Source organism: Phyllobates terribilis, unplaced genomic scaffold, assembly GCF_046119375.1.
Source record: "Phyllobates terribilis strain yellow unplaced genomic scaffold, ASM4611937v1 Scaffold_7__3_contigs__length_470593459, whole genome shotgun sequence".
NCBI classification, from domain to species: domain Eukaryota; kingdom Metazoa; phylum Chordata; class Amphibia; order Anura; family Dendrobatidae; genus Phyllobates; species Phyllobates terribilis.
The window spans coordinates 76,974,980-76,990,582 of NW_027362767.1; the positions used below are offsets into that span (position 1 = coordinate 76,974,980).

Consider the following 15,603-nt stretch of genomic DNA (forward strand, 5'->3'; position numbering starts at 1 on the left):
GTAGCCAGGAAAGAGTGCAGACAGACGGGGAGGCCTACAACTCCACCTGGCCAGGGGAACTCCTGCTTGCTCACAGACTGACCAGGCCTCTTATGCTAGCCAGTACTCCCGGGAGGGTCTACCTTATAATCATCAGTAAAGACCCTGAACTGCACTGCAAAGACTCTGAGTCATTCCTGCTGCGCTCGTGCATCATCACCCCCATCATCCACACTCACTGCCCTGAGGCTATACTCCTCCCGAGGGGAGTTATCCCATTTTATGCTGCGCACACAACACCAGCCTCAGCGGTCTGCCTCGCAGCGGTGGTACTCCCTGACCGCAATCCACGGGTGGCGCAGTCGGACAATTAACCTCAAAACCTAAGAAAGATTGCCACTGGTTTGACCAGCCTGAGCCACGGGACCGGGTCACCGCCACGGAGACTACAGACCCCAGAGACCCGGCACCGGGTATCCCACACACGTGTACACACGGCCCAGGGGGCGCGTCACATGCAGTACAGCATATTACAAACATAAGTCCCATTATTGGGGAGTGGGTTTCCCATAGTATTTGCTTATGCTTTCCCAGCAAAAGCTGCCAAAAATTAGGACGGAGCAACTTGCTATGCCCCTTACAAGAGCCATGCAGTACAGCATATTACAAACATAAGTCCCATTATTGGGGAGTGGGTGTCCCATGGTATTTGCTTATGCTTTCCCAGCAAAAGCTGCCAAAAATTAGGACGGAGGAACTTGCAATGCTGGCACCCTGGTGGTATAGTGGTGGTGGAGGCTGAGGATAAGGAGAAGAAGATTAAACAGCCGAAACGAGGAAGCGTATACCCATGTGTGGGTGTGAAGCGGTGCATGTGAATACACCTCCCGAAATAACACAGTGGATTTGACTTTATGTTACTCTGCTGTCATTTGGTGGTGATGAGAAGTCTGGCCCAATCCAGCCCTTGTTCATTTTGATAAGGGTCAGCTTGTCAGCATTGTCAGTTGACAGGCGAGTGCGCTTATCAGTTATAATCCCCCCAGCGGCACTAAAAACACGCTCCGATAACACGCTAGCGGCAGGGCAGGCCAGGACCTCCAAGGCGTACAGAGCGAGTTCATTCCAAGTGTCCAGCTTGGATACCCAATAATTAAAAGGCACAAAGGAATCACGGAGGACGCTGGTACGATCGGCAAGGTACTCCCTCACCATCTCTTTCCACTCCTTGTGAGAGTACCCCGCGCCTCAGGGCCTGTAAGCTGGGCGGGTGTCAGAAAACTGTCCCAGAACGTTGACAGTGTTCCCCTGCCTCTGCTGGATTGGAGTTGCATCTCTCTCGCCTGTACGCCTTGGTTGGGCAACGAACTGTGACCTCTGCCGCTAGCGTGTTCAGATGGGAATTTTTTTAAGAGTTCTGCAGCAAGGGCCTTCTGGTATTGCCCCATTTTTGTAGACCTCTCCACCTCAGGAATAAGAGAGTGAAAGTTCTCCTTGTAGCGGGGGTCTACAAGTGTCACCAACCAGTAATGACTGTCACCCAACATTTTGACAACGCGAGGGTCACGGTTAAGGCAGCGTAACATAAAGTCAGCCATGCGTGCCAGACTGGTAACGGGCAAGATTTCCGTGTCCTCACCAAGATGACGACTGACCATGCTCTCCTCCTCCTCCTTTTCCTCCTCCCCCCTGTCCTCAGGCCACCCACGCTGAACCGACGGTATGACACTTGTACAGGTACTCCCGTCTACAACGCATGATAGCAGCTCCTGTTCTTCCTCTTCCTCCTCCTCCTCTCCCTCATTGTCCCCCAATGCACGTTGGGATGAGATGAGGCTGGGCTGTGTGTAATCGCCCGCTACGGCTTCTTGATCCATCTCATCATACTCTGGCTGCAATGCCTCCTCTTTAATTCTCTGCAGAGAGCGTTGCAAAAGACAGACAAGTGGGATGCTGACACTAATGATGGCGTCATCGCCACTCACCATCTTGGTGGCCTCCTCAAAGTTTGTCAGGATGGTACATATGTCAGACATCCAGGTCCACTCCTGAGGTCTTATGTGTGGAGTCTGACCTTAATATCGACGGCCTTGTTGCAGCTGGTACTCCACAACTGCTCGCTTCTGCTCACAAATCCTTTGCAACATGTGGAGGGTAGAGTTCCAACGTGTGGGGACATCACACACCAGTCGGTGTGCCGGAAGCTGCAAACGCTGCTGCAACACAGCAAGGGCGGCGGAAGCTGTAGCCGACTTGCGAAAATGAGCTGACAGGCGGCGTACTTTCACGAGCAGATCTGGCAACTTGGGGTACGATTTAAGAAACCGCTGAACCACGAGGTTAAGCACATGAGCCAGGCATGGTACGTGTGTGATCTCACCTCGCCTCAGAGCCGCCACCAGGTTACGGCCATTGTCACACACGACCATGCCAGGATGTAGGTTCAGCGGTCTCAGCCACAGATCTGCCTGCTCTTTCACAGCTGTCCACAACTCACAAGCAGTGTGAGGTTTATCACCTAAGCTTATGAGTTTCAGCACAGCCTGTTGCCGCTTGGCGGAGGCAGTACTGCAATGCTTCCAGCTTGTAACTGATGTGGTGATATCTGAGATGGAGGCTGAACATGAGGAGGAGGAGGAGGAGGATGCGCAGGAGCTGTACACTGTGGGGGCAACTCTGACTGACATAGGGCCCGCAATCCTCGGTGTGGGGAGGATGTGTTCCGTCCCGAGGTCCGACTGGGTCCCGGCTTCCACTATGTTTACCCAGTGTGCCGTCAGATGTACCGTCCCTGGCCACAAGCACTTGTCCACGTGTCCGTTTTCAGGTGGACTCTCCCAGTAACTGCGCTGTTGAGGGCACGGCAGATGCTTTGGGACACGTGCTTGTGTAGTGCGGGGATGGCACACCAGGCAAAATAGTGTCGGCTGGGGACCGAGTACCGAGGGACGGCCACCGCCATAAGATTGCGGAAGGATTCCGTCTCCACCAGCCTAAAAGGCAGCATTTCCCATGCAAGCAGTCGTGAAATGTGCGAATTTAGGACTGTGGCCTGTGGGGCGTTAGCTGCGAATTTCCGCTTTCGTTCAAAGGTCTGGGATATGGACAATTGAACGCTGCGGTGGGACGTGGACGTGGACGTTGATGCTGTTTCTTGAGAAACTGCCATAACAAGTGAAGACTGAGAGGAGGGGGCATCTTTACATGCAGTATGGACAGGGGATTGCCTTGCACACACAACAGGGGGTTCTATTGCACGCACAACAGTGGAAGAAGCAGTGGTGACACCCGCTGACACTGGTCGTGGACCCTGGGTTTCGCCCCACAAAGTCGGGTGCTTTGCTGCCATGTGCCTGATCATGCTGGTGGTGGTCAGGCTGGTAGTTTTGTCACCTCTGCTGATGCTGGCATGGCAGGTGGAACATACTAGAGAAGAGAGAGAGAGGATTCAAAAAGACCTAAATAAACTGGAGCAGTGGGCAGCAACCAACAGAATGGTTTTTAACAGGGAAAAATGCAAAGTACTACATCTGGGCAATAAAAATGAAAAAAGCATATACAGAATGGGAGGAATAGAGCTAAGCAACAGTACATGTGAAAAAGACTTAGGTATACTAATAGATCATAGACTGAACATGAGTCAACAGTGTGATGCAGCAGCAAAAAAGGCAAATACAATTCTGGGATGTATTAACAGAAGCATACAGTCTAGATCACGTGAAGTCATTATCGGTCTTTACTCCTCTTTGGTCAGACCTCATCTGGAATACTGTGTACAGTTTTGGGCACCACATTTTAAAAAAGACATAGACAAACTGGAGCAAGTTCAGAGAAGAGCGACCAGAATGGTGACTGGTCTGCAAACCATGTCCTATGAGGAACGGTTGCAGGATTTGGGAATGTTTAGCTTGCAAAAAAGACTGAGAGGAGACTTAATAGCTGTCTACAAATATGTCAAGGGCTGTCACATTGTAGAAGGATCATCTTTATTCTCATTTGCACAAGGAAAGACTAGAAGCAATGGGATGAAACTAAATGGGAGGAGACACAGATTAGATATTAGAAAAAACTTTTTGACAGTTAGGGTGATTAATGAGTGGAACAGGCTGCCACGAGAGGTGGTGAGTTCCCCTTCAATGGACGTCTTCAAACAGAGGCTGGACAGACATCTGTCTGAGATGATCTAGTGAATCCTGCTTTGAGCAGGGGGTTGGACCAGATGACCCAGGAGGTCCCTTCCAACTCTACCATTCTATGAATCTATGATATGGCCTTTTTGGGGTTATCAGCAGAGTCTTTAAAAAAATTCCAGACTCTGGAAGACCTACCGCTTGTACTAGCAACGTCCCTCGTGTTGGTGTTACGGGGAACGGTTGCCTGCCTTCTGTCTGCGGCCACCACACTGCTTCTTCCTGCCTGTTGGGGTACTCTGCCTCCCTCCCCCTGTGTGCTGCTGGCCTCACTCTGCATGTCCTCCTTCCACGTTGGGTCAGTTACTAGATCATCCACCACCTCCTCCTCTTCCACTTGCGCACCACGATCCTCCTCCTCACTTCCTGGCAATTGTGTCTCGTCATCGTCCACCTCTTGTGACAGATTGCCAACGTCGACTTCCTGTGGCCGTGGCTGTTCAAATATTTGGGCATCGCAACATGGGATCTCCTCTTCCACCACTTCAAGCGTATCAGGCGAGGGGCCCAAATATGGAAATGGACCAGTGAACAGCTCTTCAGAGTGTCCAAGTGTGGGATCACTTGCTGTCTGATGACACTCGGCATGGTGGGAGGAAGGAGCATCAGGGTGAGGAGGAGTATGCGGTCGAGACTCACGGCTACTAAGAGTTGACCGTGTGGAAGACAGACAGGAGGTGGTGGTGCCCAGGTAACTGGAAGTATTGTCTGCTATCCAATTAATAACCTGTTTACACTGATCAGTTCGCAATACTGGTGTTGTTCTGTGCTTCCCTAGTAATTCGGTCAAGAAGTGGGAGCGAGAAGATGTGGCTGTTGGTTGTGGCACATTTTCACCTTGGCCACGGCCCCGTCCTCTGCACGAACCATCACCAGAACGTCCACTTCCACGTCCCTTGCCACGCGCCTTGCCCATTGTAAATGAAGTAAAATAGCTTACACTTGCACTATCAATGGAAAAAGGGTAATAAAGAGTAGATTAGAACCGTGGAAGAGGAAAACCACAGTTATTGTTTACTGGGGTATACCACACTTTTTTAAATAGAGATATTTGTGGCTGAACAGTGAGCGACACACTCAAACTGCTTTTTTTTTAGATACCAAAGGCCCAAAACTGGATAGTACAGCGATTTGACCCGTGGAACTGCGAAACCACACTGGGATGTCGGGCCTACACAAGACTATTTTCAACAGATATATTTTTGTGTCACAACAGTCAGACACTACTGTTTTTCTTTACGGAAAAACTACCAAAACCTGAATAATAGAGATTTTTTACCATGGAACAGCAAAACCACAGTTATAATTTACTGGTGTATACCAGGCTTTTTAAAATATATATATATTTGCGGCTGAACAGTGAGCGACACACTCAAACTGTTTTTTTTAGATACAAATGGCCCAAAAGTGGATAATACAGAGGTTTGTACCGTGGAACTGCAAAACCACACTTGTACTTCTCGGGCCTACACCAGACTATTTTCAACAGATATATTTGCGTCTGAAAAATCAGGGAGACACTATTTTTTTTTTTTTTTACAGCAAAAAATACAAAAAGCAGGATAATAGAGATTTTTTACAGTGGAACAGCAAAAGCACACTTCTGTCTCTCTGGCCTACACCAGACTATTTTCAACAGATATATTTGTGTCTGAAAAATCAGGGAGACACTATTATTATTTTTATACAGCAAAAAATGCCAAAAACAGGATAATAGAGATGTTTTACCGTGGAACATCAAAACCACAGTAATAATTTACTGGTGTATACCAGGCTTTTTAAAATATATATATATTTGCGGCTGAACAGTGAGCGACACACTCAAACTGTTTTTTTTTAGATACAAATGGCCCAAAAGTGGATAATACAGAGGTTTGTACCGTGGAACTGCAAAACCACACATGTATTTCTCGGGTCTACACCAGACTATTTTCAACAGATATATTTGTGTCTGAAAAATCAGGGAGACACTATATATTTTTTTTTTTACAGCAAAAAATGCAAAAAGCAGGATAATAGAGATTTTTTACCGTGGAACAGCAAAAGCACACTTCTGTCTCTCTGGCCTACACCAGACTATTTTCAACAGATATATTTGTGTCTGAAAAATCAGGGAGACACTATTTTTATACAGCAAAAAATGCCAAAAACAGGATAATAGAGATGTTTTACCGTGGAACATCAAAACCACAGTAATAATTTACTGGTTTATACAAGGCTTTTTAAAATATATATATATTTGCGGCTGAACAGTGAGCGACACACTCAAGCTGTTTTTTTTAGATACAAATGGCCCAAAAGTGGATAATACAGAGGTTTGTACCGTCGAACTGCAAAACCACACTTGTATTTCTCGGGCCTACACCAGACTATTTTCAACAGATATATTTGTGTCTGAAAAATCAGGGAGACACTATTTTTATTTTTTTTTACAGCAAAAAATGCAAAAAGCAGGATAATAGAGATTTTTTACCGTGGAACAGCAAAAGCACACTTCTGTCTCTCTGGCCTACACCAGACTATTTTCAATAGATATATTTGTGTCTGAAAAATCAGGGAGACACTTATTATTTTTATACAGCAAAAAATGCCAAAAACAGGATAATAGAGATGTTTAACGTGGAACATCAAAACCACAGTAATAATTTACTGGTGTATACCAGGCTTTTTAAAATATATATATATTTGCGGCTGAACAGTGAGCGACACACTCAAACTGTTTTTTTTAGATACAAATGGCCCATAGAACTGCAAAACCACACTTCTATTTCTCTGGCCTACACCAGACTATTTTCAACAGATATATTTGTGTCTGAAAAATCAGAGGCACACTTTTTTTTTTTTGGGGGGGGGGGCACCAAAAGGTTAATAAGATGGGTATTTGTACATTGTGAAGGAGAGAAAAAAAAGAGGATTTAGATAAAAAAAAGGATTTTTCCTGGCCCCCGGGACCTGGAGCTAAGTCCAGCAATTTCAGCAACAGGAGCAGCACACAGGACTGTAATGCAGCGTTTGCTGGTATAACCACTGCGTCTCCTATACAGCCTGCCTGCCTGATATACCTGGGATGGATATTAGTCCTGAGAAGGACTGTTTGTTTGATCTGGCAGCCTTTACAGACCCTACACTAACTATTTTGCAGGATATATCTCTCCCTAAATCAGCAGCGCTGTCCCTACACTGTCTGATCCGGAGCGACTGTGTCCAAGATGGCGGCGCCCGGTTTTAAATACTCGAGGTGACGCTGTGCGGCCAGCCAATCACTGTAATGCCCACAAACAACATGGCTGCGGCATTACAGTGACTGGCTGGCAATCCCTGCATGTTCATTGGCTCTGTAAAGAGCGCCAAACATGCAGGGCGGAGACCCGAGCTCCCGCCCGAGTAACCCGGAAATGCTCGGTGCTCGCCGAACATCCCGAGTAGCGTGATGCTCAGGCGAGTACCGAGCAGTGGCGAGCATGTTCGCTCAACACTAATCTTCACCAATCAATAACTTATCACTTATCCTTTGGTCATGTTCACACGTTCAGTACTTTACCTCAGTATTTGTAAGCTAAAACCAGGAATGAAACAATCAGAGGAAAAGTATAATAGAAACACGTCACCACTTCTGCATTTATCACCCACTCCTGGTTTTGGCTTACAAATACTGAGGTAAAATACTGAACAAATACTGATAGTGTGAACGTGGCCTTAGGATAGGTGATTACTTGTTTTCATCGCAGAACCTCTCTAAGTGCATATTTACCGCCGTGTAATAGTCACAGGACAGGGAGGGGTTAAACGTCCAAGTAATAAATCTCTACTGGAAATAAAGAATTTTCTCCTTATTGATATCAGAGAGAACAAATGATTGCCATAGACCACACAATCCAATATACCAAGACCAATAATAACACATACAAGGGAGAAATACCGACACATCATGACCAGACCACATATTACGACCACATAGTGACCAAATAATACCGCATACAAGGGACAAATGCCATCACACATGACCTGATCACATATTACCACCACATAGTGACCAAATAATACTGCATACAAGGGACAAATACCATCACACATGACCTGATCACATATTACCACCACATAGTGACCAAATAATACCACATACTGGGAATAAATACTGTCACACCGTGACCAGATCACATATTACAACCACGTAGTGACCTAATACTACAATACTGATCATTAGTAAAAGCCACAATACTAATAACACTAATATTATCACCAGTGGCATTATACACAGAAGCTCTGTATATAGTGTATAGTGTACAGGTAATACAGTGATCACCGGTGACATTACACACAGGAGCTCTGTATATTGTGTCAGTTTACAGGTAATACAGACATCACTAGTGGCATTATACACAGAAGCTCTGTATATAGTGTATAGTGACAGGTAACACGGTGATCACCATTGACATTACACACAGGACCTCTGTATATAATATACAGTATATAGTGTAAGTGTACAGGTAATACAGTGATCACCAGTGACATTATACACAAGAGCTCTGTACATAGTATACCGTGTATCGTGTAAGTGTACAGGTAATACAGTGATCACCAGTGACATTATACACAGGAGCTCTGTATATAGTGTATAGTGTATAGGTAATACAGGGATCACCAGTGACATTATACACAGGAGCTCTGTATATAGTGTATAGTGTATAGGTAATACAGTGGTCACCAGTGACATTATACACAGGAGCTCTGTATATAGTGTATAGGTAATACAGTGGTCACCAGTGACATTATACACAGGAGCTCTGTATATAATATACAGTGTATAGTGACAGTGTACATGTAACACACTGACTCACCAGTGATGTCTCTCGTTGAAGTCCTTCATCTTCACTTTTCTTCTTCATCTAGCACAAACCGCCATCACTTCATCCAGCCAGGACTCGTCTCTGCAGAAAATAACACACACCTATCTATAACTGATTGTTTCTAGTGCACATTTCACACTTTCCCCCGACTTCTACACTACGTTAGATGAAAAAAACGACATAGTGCCGCCCTGCACAGTAACAGGACCACCTTTTGTTCCCCCCCATGGAAAACAGTATTCTCAAAAGTAAATTAAATTACAACAGTAATAATGTCCCCTGAGTGGCCCCTACAGTAATTATGTCCCCAACTTGCCACCATAAACCAATAATGTATATTTCTCATCCTGACCCCCATACAGTAATTATGTCACCCCTTTATTTAATAAGGTCTCAGATCCTGGGCCCCTTTATTTAATGGTGCTCCCATCCTGGACCCTTATGTTCACTTTAATAAGGTCCTCATCCTGAGCCCCTTTATTTAATAATGTCCCGATAACTGGGCCCCTTAATTTAATAATGTCCCAGATCCTGGGCCCCTTTATTTAATAATGTCCCAGATCCTGGGCACCTTTATTTAATAATGTCCCAGATACTGGGCCCTTTTATTTAATAATGTCCCCATCCTGGGCCCCTTTATTTAATAATGTCACAGATCCTGGGCCCCTTTATTTAATAATGTCCCAGATACTGGGCCCCTTTATTTAATAATTTCCCCATCTTGGGCCCCTTTATTTAATAATGTCCCCATAACTGGGCCCCTTTATTTAATAATGTCCCAGATCCTGGGCTCCTTTATTTAATAATGTCCCAGATCCTGGGCCCCTTTATTTAATAATGTCCCAGATCCTGGGCCCCTTTATTTAATAATGTCCCCACAACTAGATCCCTTTACTTAATAATGTCCCAGATCCTGGGCCCCTTTATTTAATAATGTCCCAGATACTGGGCCCCTTTATTTAATAATTTCCCCATCTTGGGCCCCTTTATTTAATAATGTCCCCATAACTGGGCCCCTTTATTTAATAATGTCCCGATAACTGGGCCCCTTTATTTAATAATGTCCCAGATCCTGGGCCCCTTTATTTAATAATGTCCCAGATCCTGGGCCCCTTTATTTAATAATGTCCCAGATCCTGGGCCCCTTTATTTAATAAAGTCCTAGATCCTGGGCCTCTTTATTTAATAATGTTCCAGATCCTGGGCCCTTTTATTTAATAATGTTCCAGATCCTGGGCCCCTTTATTTAATAATTTCTCCATCCAGGGCCCCTTATTTTAAAAATGTCCCCATCTTGGGCCCCTTATTTTAAAAATGTCCCCATCTTGGGCCCCTTTATTAAACTCACCGCGCAAAAAATAAGGTCTCACTCAGCTCCTTCAACGTAAAAATAAAAAATATGGGTCTCAGAAAATGGCAACAAAATTTTTTTTTTTTTTTATCAAGTTTTGATTTTTTTTTAACAATTAAAATAATAAAACATTGATACAAGTTTGGTATTGCCATATACATACTGACCTAAAGAATCATATCACTTGCTCATGTTTACCACACAATGGTGCCATGAAAGCAAAACTCTAAAAAACAATGGCGGCATTGCATTTTTTTCACCATTACATCCCACTTGAGTGGTTTCATTCCAAACTACAACTCGGCCACCAAACAAACAAACCCATAATAAAATAAAAAAAGATATAGCTCTTAGGAGAAAGGGATAAAACTAACGAAAGCGCAAAAATGAAAAATTGCCCCAGAATGAAGGGGTCAGCAGAACTAATTAATGTCTTCAAAACTTACTTTTTAGGCCACGTTCACACGTTCAGTATTTGGTCAGTATTTTACATCAGTATTTGTAAGACAAAACCAGGAGAGGAACAATCAGAGGAAAAGTATAATAGAAACAAGTCACCACGTCTGTATTTATCACCCACTCCTGGTTTTGGCTTACAAATACTGATGTAAAATACTGACCAAATACTGAACATGTGAACGTGGCCTAAGACAGTTAATAATCTATTCTGGCCATATAGCGTTCTTTCCCTTACATATTGCCATACTAATTGACTTTCCAATCAGTGCAGAAGGGTCTTGCTTTGCAGAATTTAGGCTGTGTTCACACTTCCCTTTTGACATTACGTTTGTCTATTTTCCTAAAGTAATGTAAGAAACAAATCCATGGCATAACAGATACAAATGAAAGCAGGGTGACCCCACTGACTGTTATAGGGTCAGCCTGGGTTCCATTATGTGTCAGAATTGAGAATGGAAGAAAAAGTGCATCATAAAAATGGACACATAATGGGACCAAGATGGACAAAATCTTAATCAATGGGGGCCCACTGCTTCTATTGCCATAACTTATGCAATAAATCAGTTTTTTTACATTAAATTCATTTGTTCCTAAAAATGGAGCAGACAAACAGGATGACAAAATGTATGTGTGAACATAGCTTTAATTGTAATTACTTAAAGGGAATCCATCAGTAGGATCAAGCCTCCTAAGACGTCTATATGAGTATGTAGGTAATAGAAAGCTGAATAACATGATACCCTGATATCTTATTCCAGAGAAATCCACATTTTTCTTATATGTAAATGAGCTGTTAAGATCTATGGGAGGGACATAGATCTCCATGAGAATCTGCCTCCAGAGATTATTTTACATGAAAATAAACTTTACCAGTGTGAGACATGTAATGACTGACAGGTCTACTCTCCTGATCTACATGCCTCACATGCCTCCTTTTATAATAATCTCTGGAGGCAGATTCTCAGGGAGATCTATGTCCGGCCCATAGATCTGAACAGCTCATTTACATATAAGAAAAATGTGGATTTCTCTGGAATAAAACATCAGATCACTGATATCAAGGTATCATTTTATTTAGCTTTCTGTGACCTACATGCCCATATAGACAGATTGCAAGGATTGATCCTACCAACACATTTCCTTTTAAGGGATGGACATCATGTCCTTTCTGCTAGAATGGCATATTGATAGATATTGTAAGCCAACAGGTAGTAACAGGTGATAAGGAAAAGGACTTGGGGCACTTCCACAGGTCGGCAAGTCATGATCATCGGCAGTACTGACACCCGCATACAGGATACATGAAACCAATGAAAAATGATAATATCTAGTTTATAGAGGTTGTCCACTACTTTTTCATTGAACAGCTGATCAGCGGGAGTGCTGGGTTTCGGACCCCGACTGATCAGACATTAATGATCTATCCTAAGGACAGGTCATCAATGAAAAAATAGCGGATAACCTCTTTAAGTAACGGGTGTAGCAACCATTTCTCTGAGAACTTTTAGACTATTGTTTACTTTTATATATATATTTTATACCTGTATACTATTGTATTGATGCTTCAATGATCTGTTCTCATTTGTCTCTCTCCTCTCTTTTTCTTTCTTTTTACCACTTGTAGCAACGTCCTGAGAAGCAGTCACTGAGCGCCTCTATGTGTCGGGACTCCCACTGGAAATGTCTTCTTCTGTCCATGCTAATGCTTGTTTGCCTTTGTGCTGTCACCTGGTGCCAGGTCACAAGTGTTACTAAGCTCAGTTTCGACAGCTCACTAAAGGGAAGGTCCATGATCTACCATGGTAGTCCTTGCTCAGATGGCTATGTTTATATTCCCTTGGCCTTCCTAGCAATGCTCTACGTGGTCTACCTGGTGGAATGCTGGCACTGTCATGCCAGAAGTGAACTTCAACATAAAGCTAATGTTAGTAGTGTGCACGATCAGATACAGCGTATGCGCCAAGCCACACCATGCATCTGGTGGAAGGCCATTAGCTACCACTTTGTTAGACGCACCAGACAAGTCACTCGCTACCGCCATGGTGATGCCTATACAACTACTCAGGTCTACCACGAGCGGGTTAACACTCATGTGGCCGAAGCGGAGTTTGAATACACACACTGTGGGATAAAAGACATTTCCAAAGAGTTGTTAGATCTGGATCGCCATCCAGCCACCAAATTAAAGTTCACCAAGTGCTTCAGCTTTGCCAACCTGGAGTCAGAAAACTCATATCTCACGCAACGTGCCAGGTTCTTCACGGAGATTGAAGGCCTAGATGACTATATGGAAGCAAGGGAAGGAATGCAATTAAAAAATGTGGATTTTAAAGAGTTGGTAATTGCCTACGTCAACCTAGAACGACTACCATGGTACATATCGCACTATGCTTTCTGGGCAGCTGCCTTGCTCATGTTGTCATGGCCCTTAAGGGTTTTTATTGAATATAGGACTGCTCATGTTCATTACCATATTGAGAAACTCTTAGGGATGGAGTACACAGGACAAGCCGTGCCAGAGGAGCCTATATACAGATTCAGAATGCCACGGGTGAGCACCTTGGACAGTACAGAACTGGAATGGCACATTTGCACCAACCGTCAACTGATTCCAAGCTACTCCGAGGCGGTACTGATGGACCTCACAGATGCGTCACTATGCAATGGCTATTCTGCTTGCGGTTACAGTGGTGTTTTGCGTGGGTGTGAAGACTGCAATAGGGCATCCAGCAGTTCATCAATCTTCTCCCGCCATGCTATGCACAGCTGCAGTGGAGGGCGATCTCACCTTTCTCTCAGCACCAGCCGATTCTCTCTGTGCCAGCTACACGGATCTCACAGGACGGGACTTTGGAGGAGCCGTAGCAGTAGTTTAGCAGAGCGTGTCTGTCAAGATGATCGTTGCTACTCTTATTCTAGCCAACTGGCAGTTAATGAAAATCCACCCACTTACCACGATGCCCGGTTTTTCCCTGTGCTCATTGTACATCGCCAGGAAGGATGCAGAACCAGAAACTTCTGTATACATCGCTCTTCCTGCATGGAAACCTCCTTGTGAAAGTATCTGCAAGGGTCTTAGAGTAACCATACACATTAGACTGTCAGACAAACCTGATGATTTACCCTAAATAAGGGGTCCCCAACCTGTGGCTCGGGAGCCACATATGGCTCGCGGCTGTCTACCGGCTTGGTGCATTAGCACCAGGTCTACCAATCAGCTATGAAGACAAGGTCTCCAGATGGTCACTTTTCTGAGTGGCCCTGCACAGAAGAGAAGATCTGGATGCACATTTTCTGGGCATGGGGGTAATAAGCTAACATTTTAAGCTGTAGAAAGGATATTGCCAGTTAGAGGGTTGCTCGAAGCTAGATGTGATGGTATTCTTGCATCAAGCACTTCCTCCACACTGTGCGGGGCGAGGTGCGAACCCCTAGATATAAGAATATTGCCTGTAAGGGAGAAGGGGTCATTGTCTCTGAGTGATTTCTACAGGGAAGCTTTGTCATTATACTAGTAATGGCGGTCACTTGGTATCACTACTGTGGGTGAAAGCCTGGTAGGATGTCACTACTTAGAGGGCTCTAGATGTGCCTCGCAACCATCTCTCAGAGCTGAATGTGGCATTTTAAGTTAGAAAGGTTGGGGACCACAGCTCTAGATCATCAGACGATTCATCATTTCATGTTTGATTGACATTTGTTCAGCCTATGCAGGGAAAAAAATGGATTGGGCATGTTGAAATTTAACATGCCCTATCCTTTTTTCTCCAGGTAGATAAGCGGCCACCTAAGGTATCCCACAGTTACTTACTCCCTTCTTCCCGTTCAGAAATTATGCCTGCTTGGCCAAATCAAGCGTTAATGTGTATAGTGAGGTGTGAAAGAAAGCTTTTTCGGCTGACAGCTACTGAATGTGTATGTGCACTTTTAAGGGTGCCCAAGACATGAGATTGTTGGCTATTTAACATGTATAGGTGGTGGTGGGGGAGTCCTGACCCTGACGGGAGAGGTTTCTGGCATCTGCTTATTTTCCTCTGCCTATTCAGAATACATGCACACTCAGAATGTGTAAGGGGGGGTTCTGAAAAAAATAATGGATCGCTTTTTCAGCCAATATCTATGGTCACACACAACAGATGGCCCTTAGATAGCTGACTGCCGAAAGATCGTTCAGCTGACAGCCATCTTCCCCAAACAGATAAGCGCTCATTCGGCCGAGCGCTCCTGTGTTCTCTATGAGAAAGCCGTCAACTGACACGTCAGCCGGTCACTTATCTCAGGGAGAACAATGCGATCGGCAGTCCGAAATCGGACATGTCTGATCGATATCTCTCCCAACCATCAGTCGTCCGGATCCCTCATCCAACATACACATTAGACCATCAGCAGAGCCTGTCGATAGTAGCGCGTTCGGCCAACATAAGTTTAATGTGTATGGCCGGCTTAACTGTACTGTATAGTGGGCGTACATTTTTTTAAATTTTGTTTATTTAAATGCATGTATTTGGCACTAAAAATAATTTTTGTAATTCATTTTCATGATAAATTTTGAACTTTTACCAACTCTTTCTTGTCCCGCACAGTTAGGTTCAATGTAGTTTGTGGTCATAGATCAGCTGGGAGGAGCTCATAAAAGACAGATAAGAGCATTATAAACTCTCCCATTGAATCATTAGAATGAGCTCACTGATGGATTCTCCATTAACCCATTCTGCAGCCAGCAATAGACAATGCAATACAGAGGCTATATGAGACAAACAGTGCAACATTTTTATTG

General features: G+C 44.4%; 1 protein-coding gene across 2 annotated transcripts in view; it reads left to right on the forward strand.

Annotated features, from left to right (window-relative positions):
* Positions 1–15,346, forward strand: part of LOC141152884 (transmembrane protein 151B) — a 93,677-nt gene extending 78,331 nt beyond the window's left edge. For both annotated transcript variants that reach the window (XM_073637532.1, XM_073637531.1), the window contains exon 2: positions 12,451–15,346. In XM_073637532.1, coding sequence (XP_073493633.1) covers positions 12,484–13,884 — 1,401 coding nt within the window. In that variant the 5' untranslated portion in view covers positions 12,451–12,483 and the 3' untranslated portion in view covers positions 13,885–15,346. The remainder of the gene's footprint in view (positions 1–12,450) is intronic.
* The last annotated feature ends 257 nt before the right edge of the window (positions 15,347–15,603 follow it).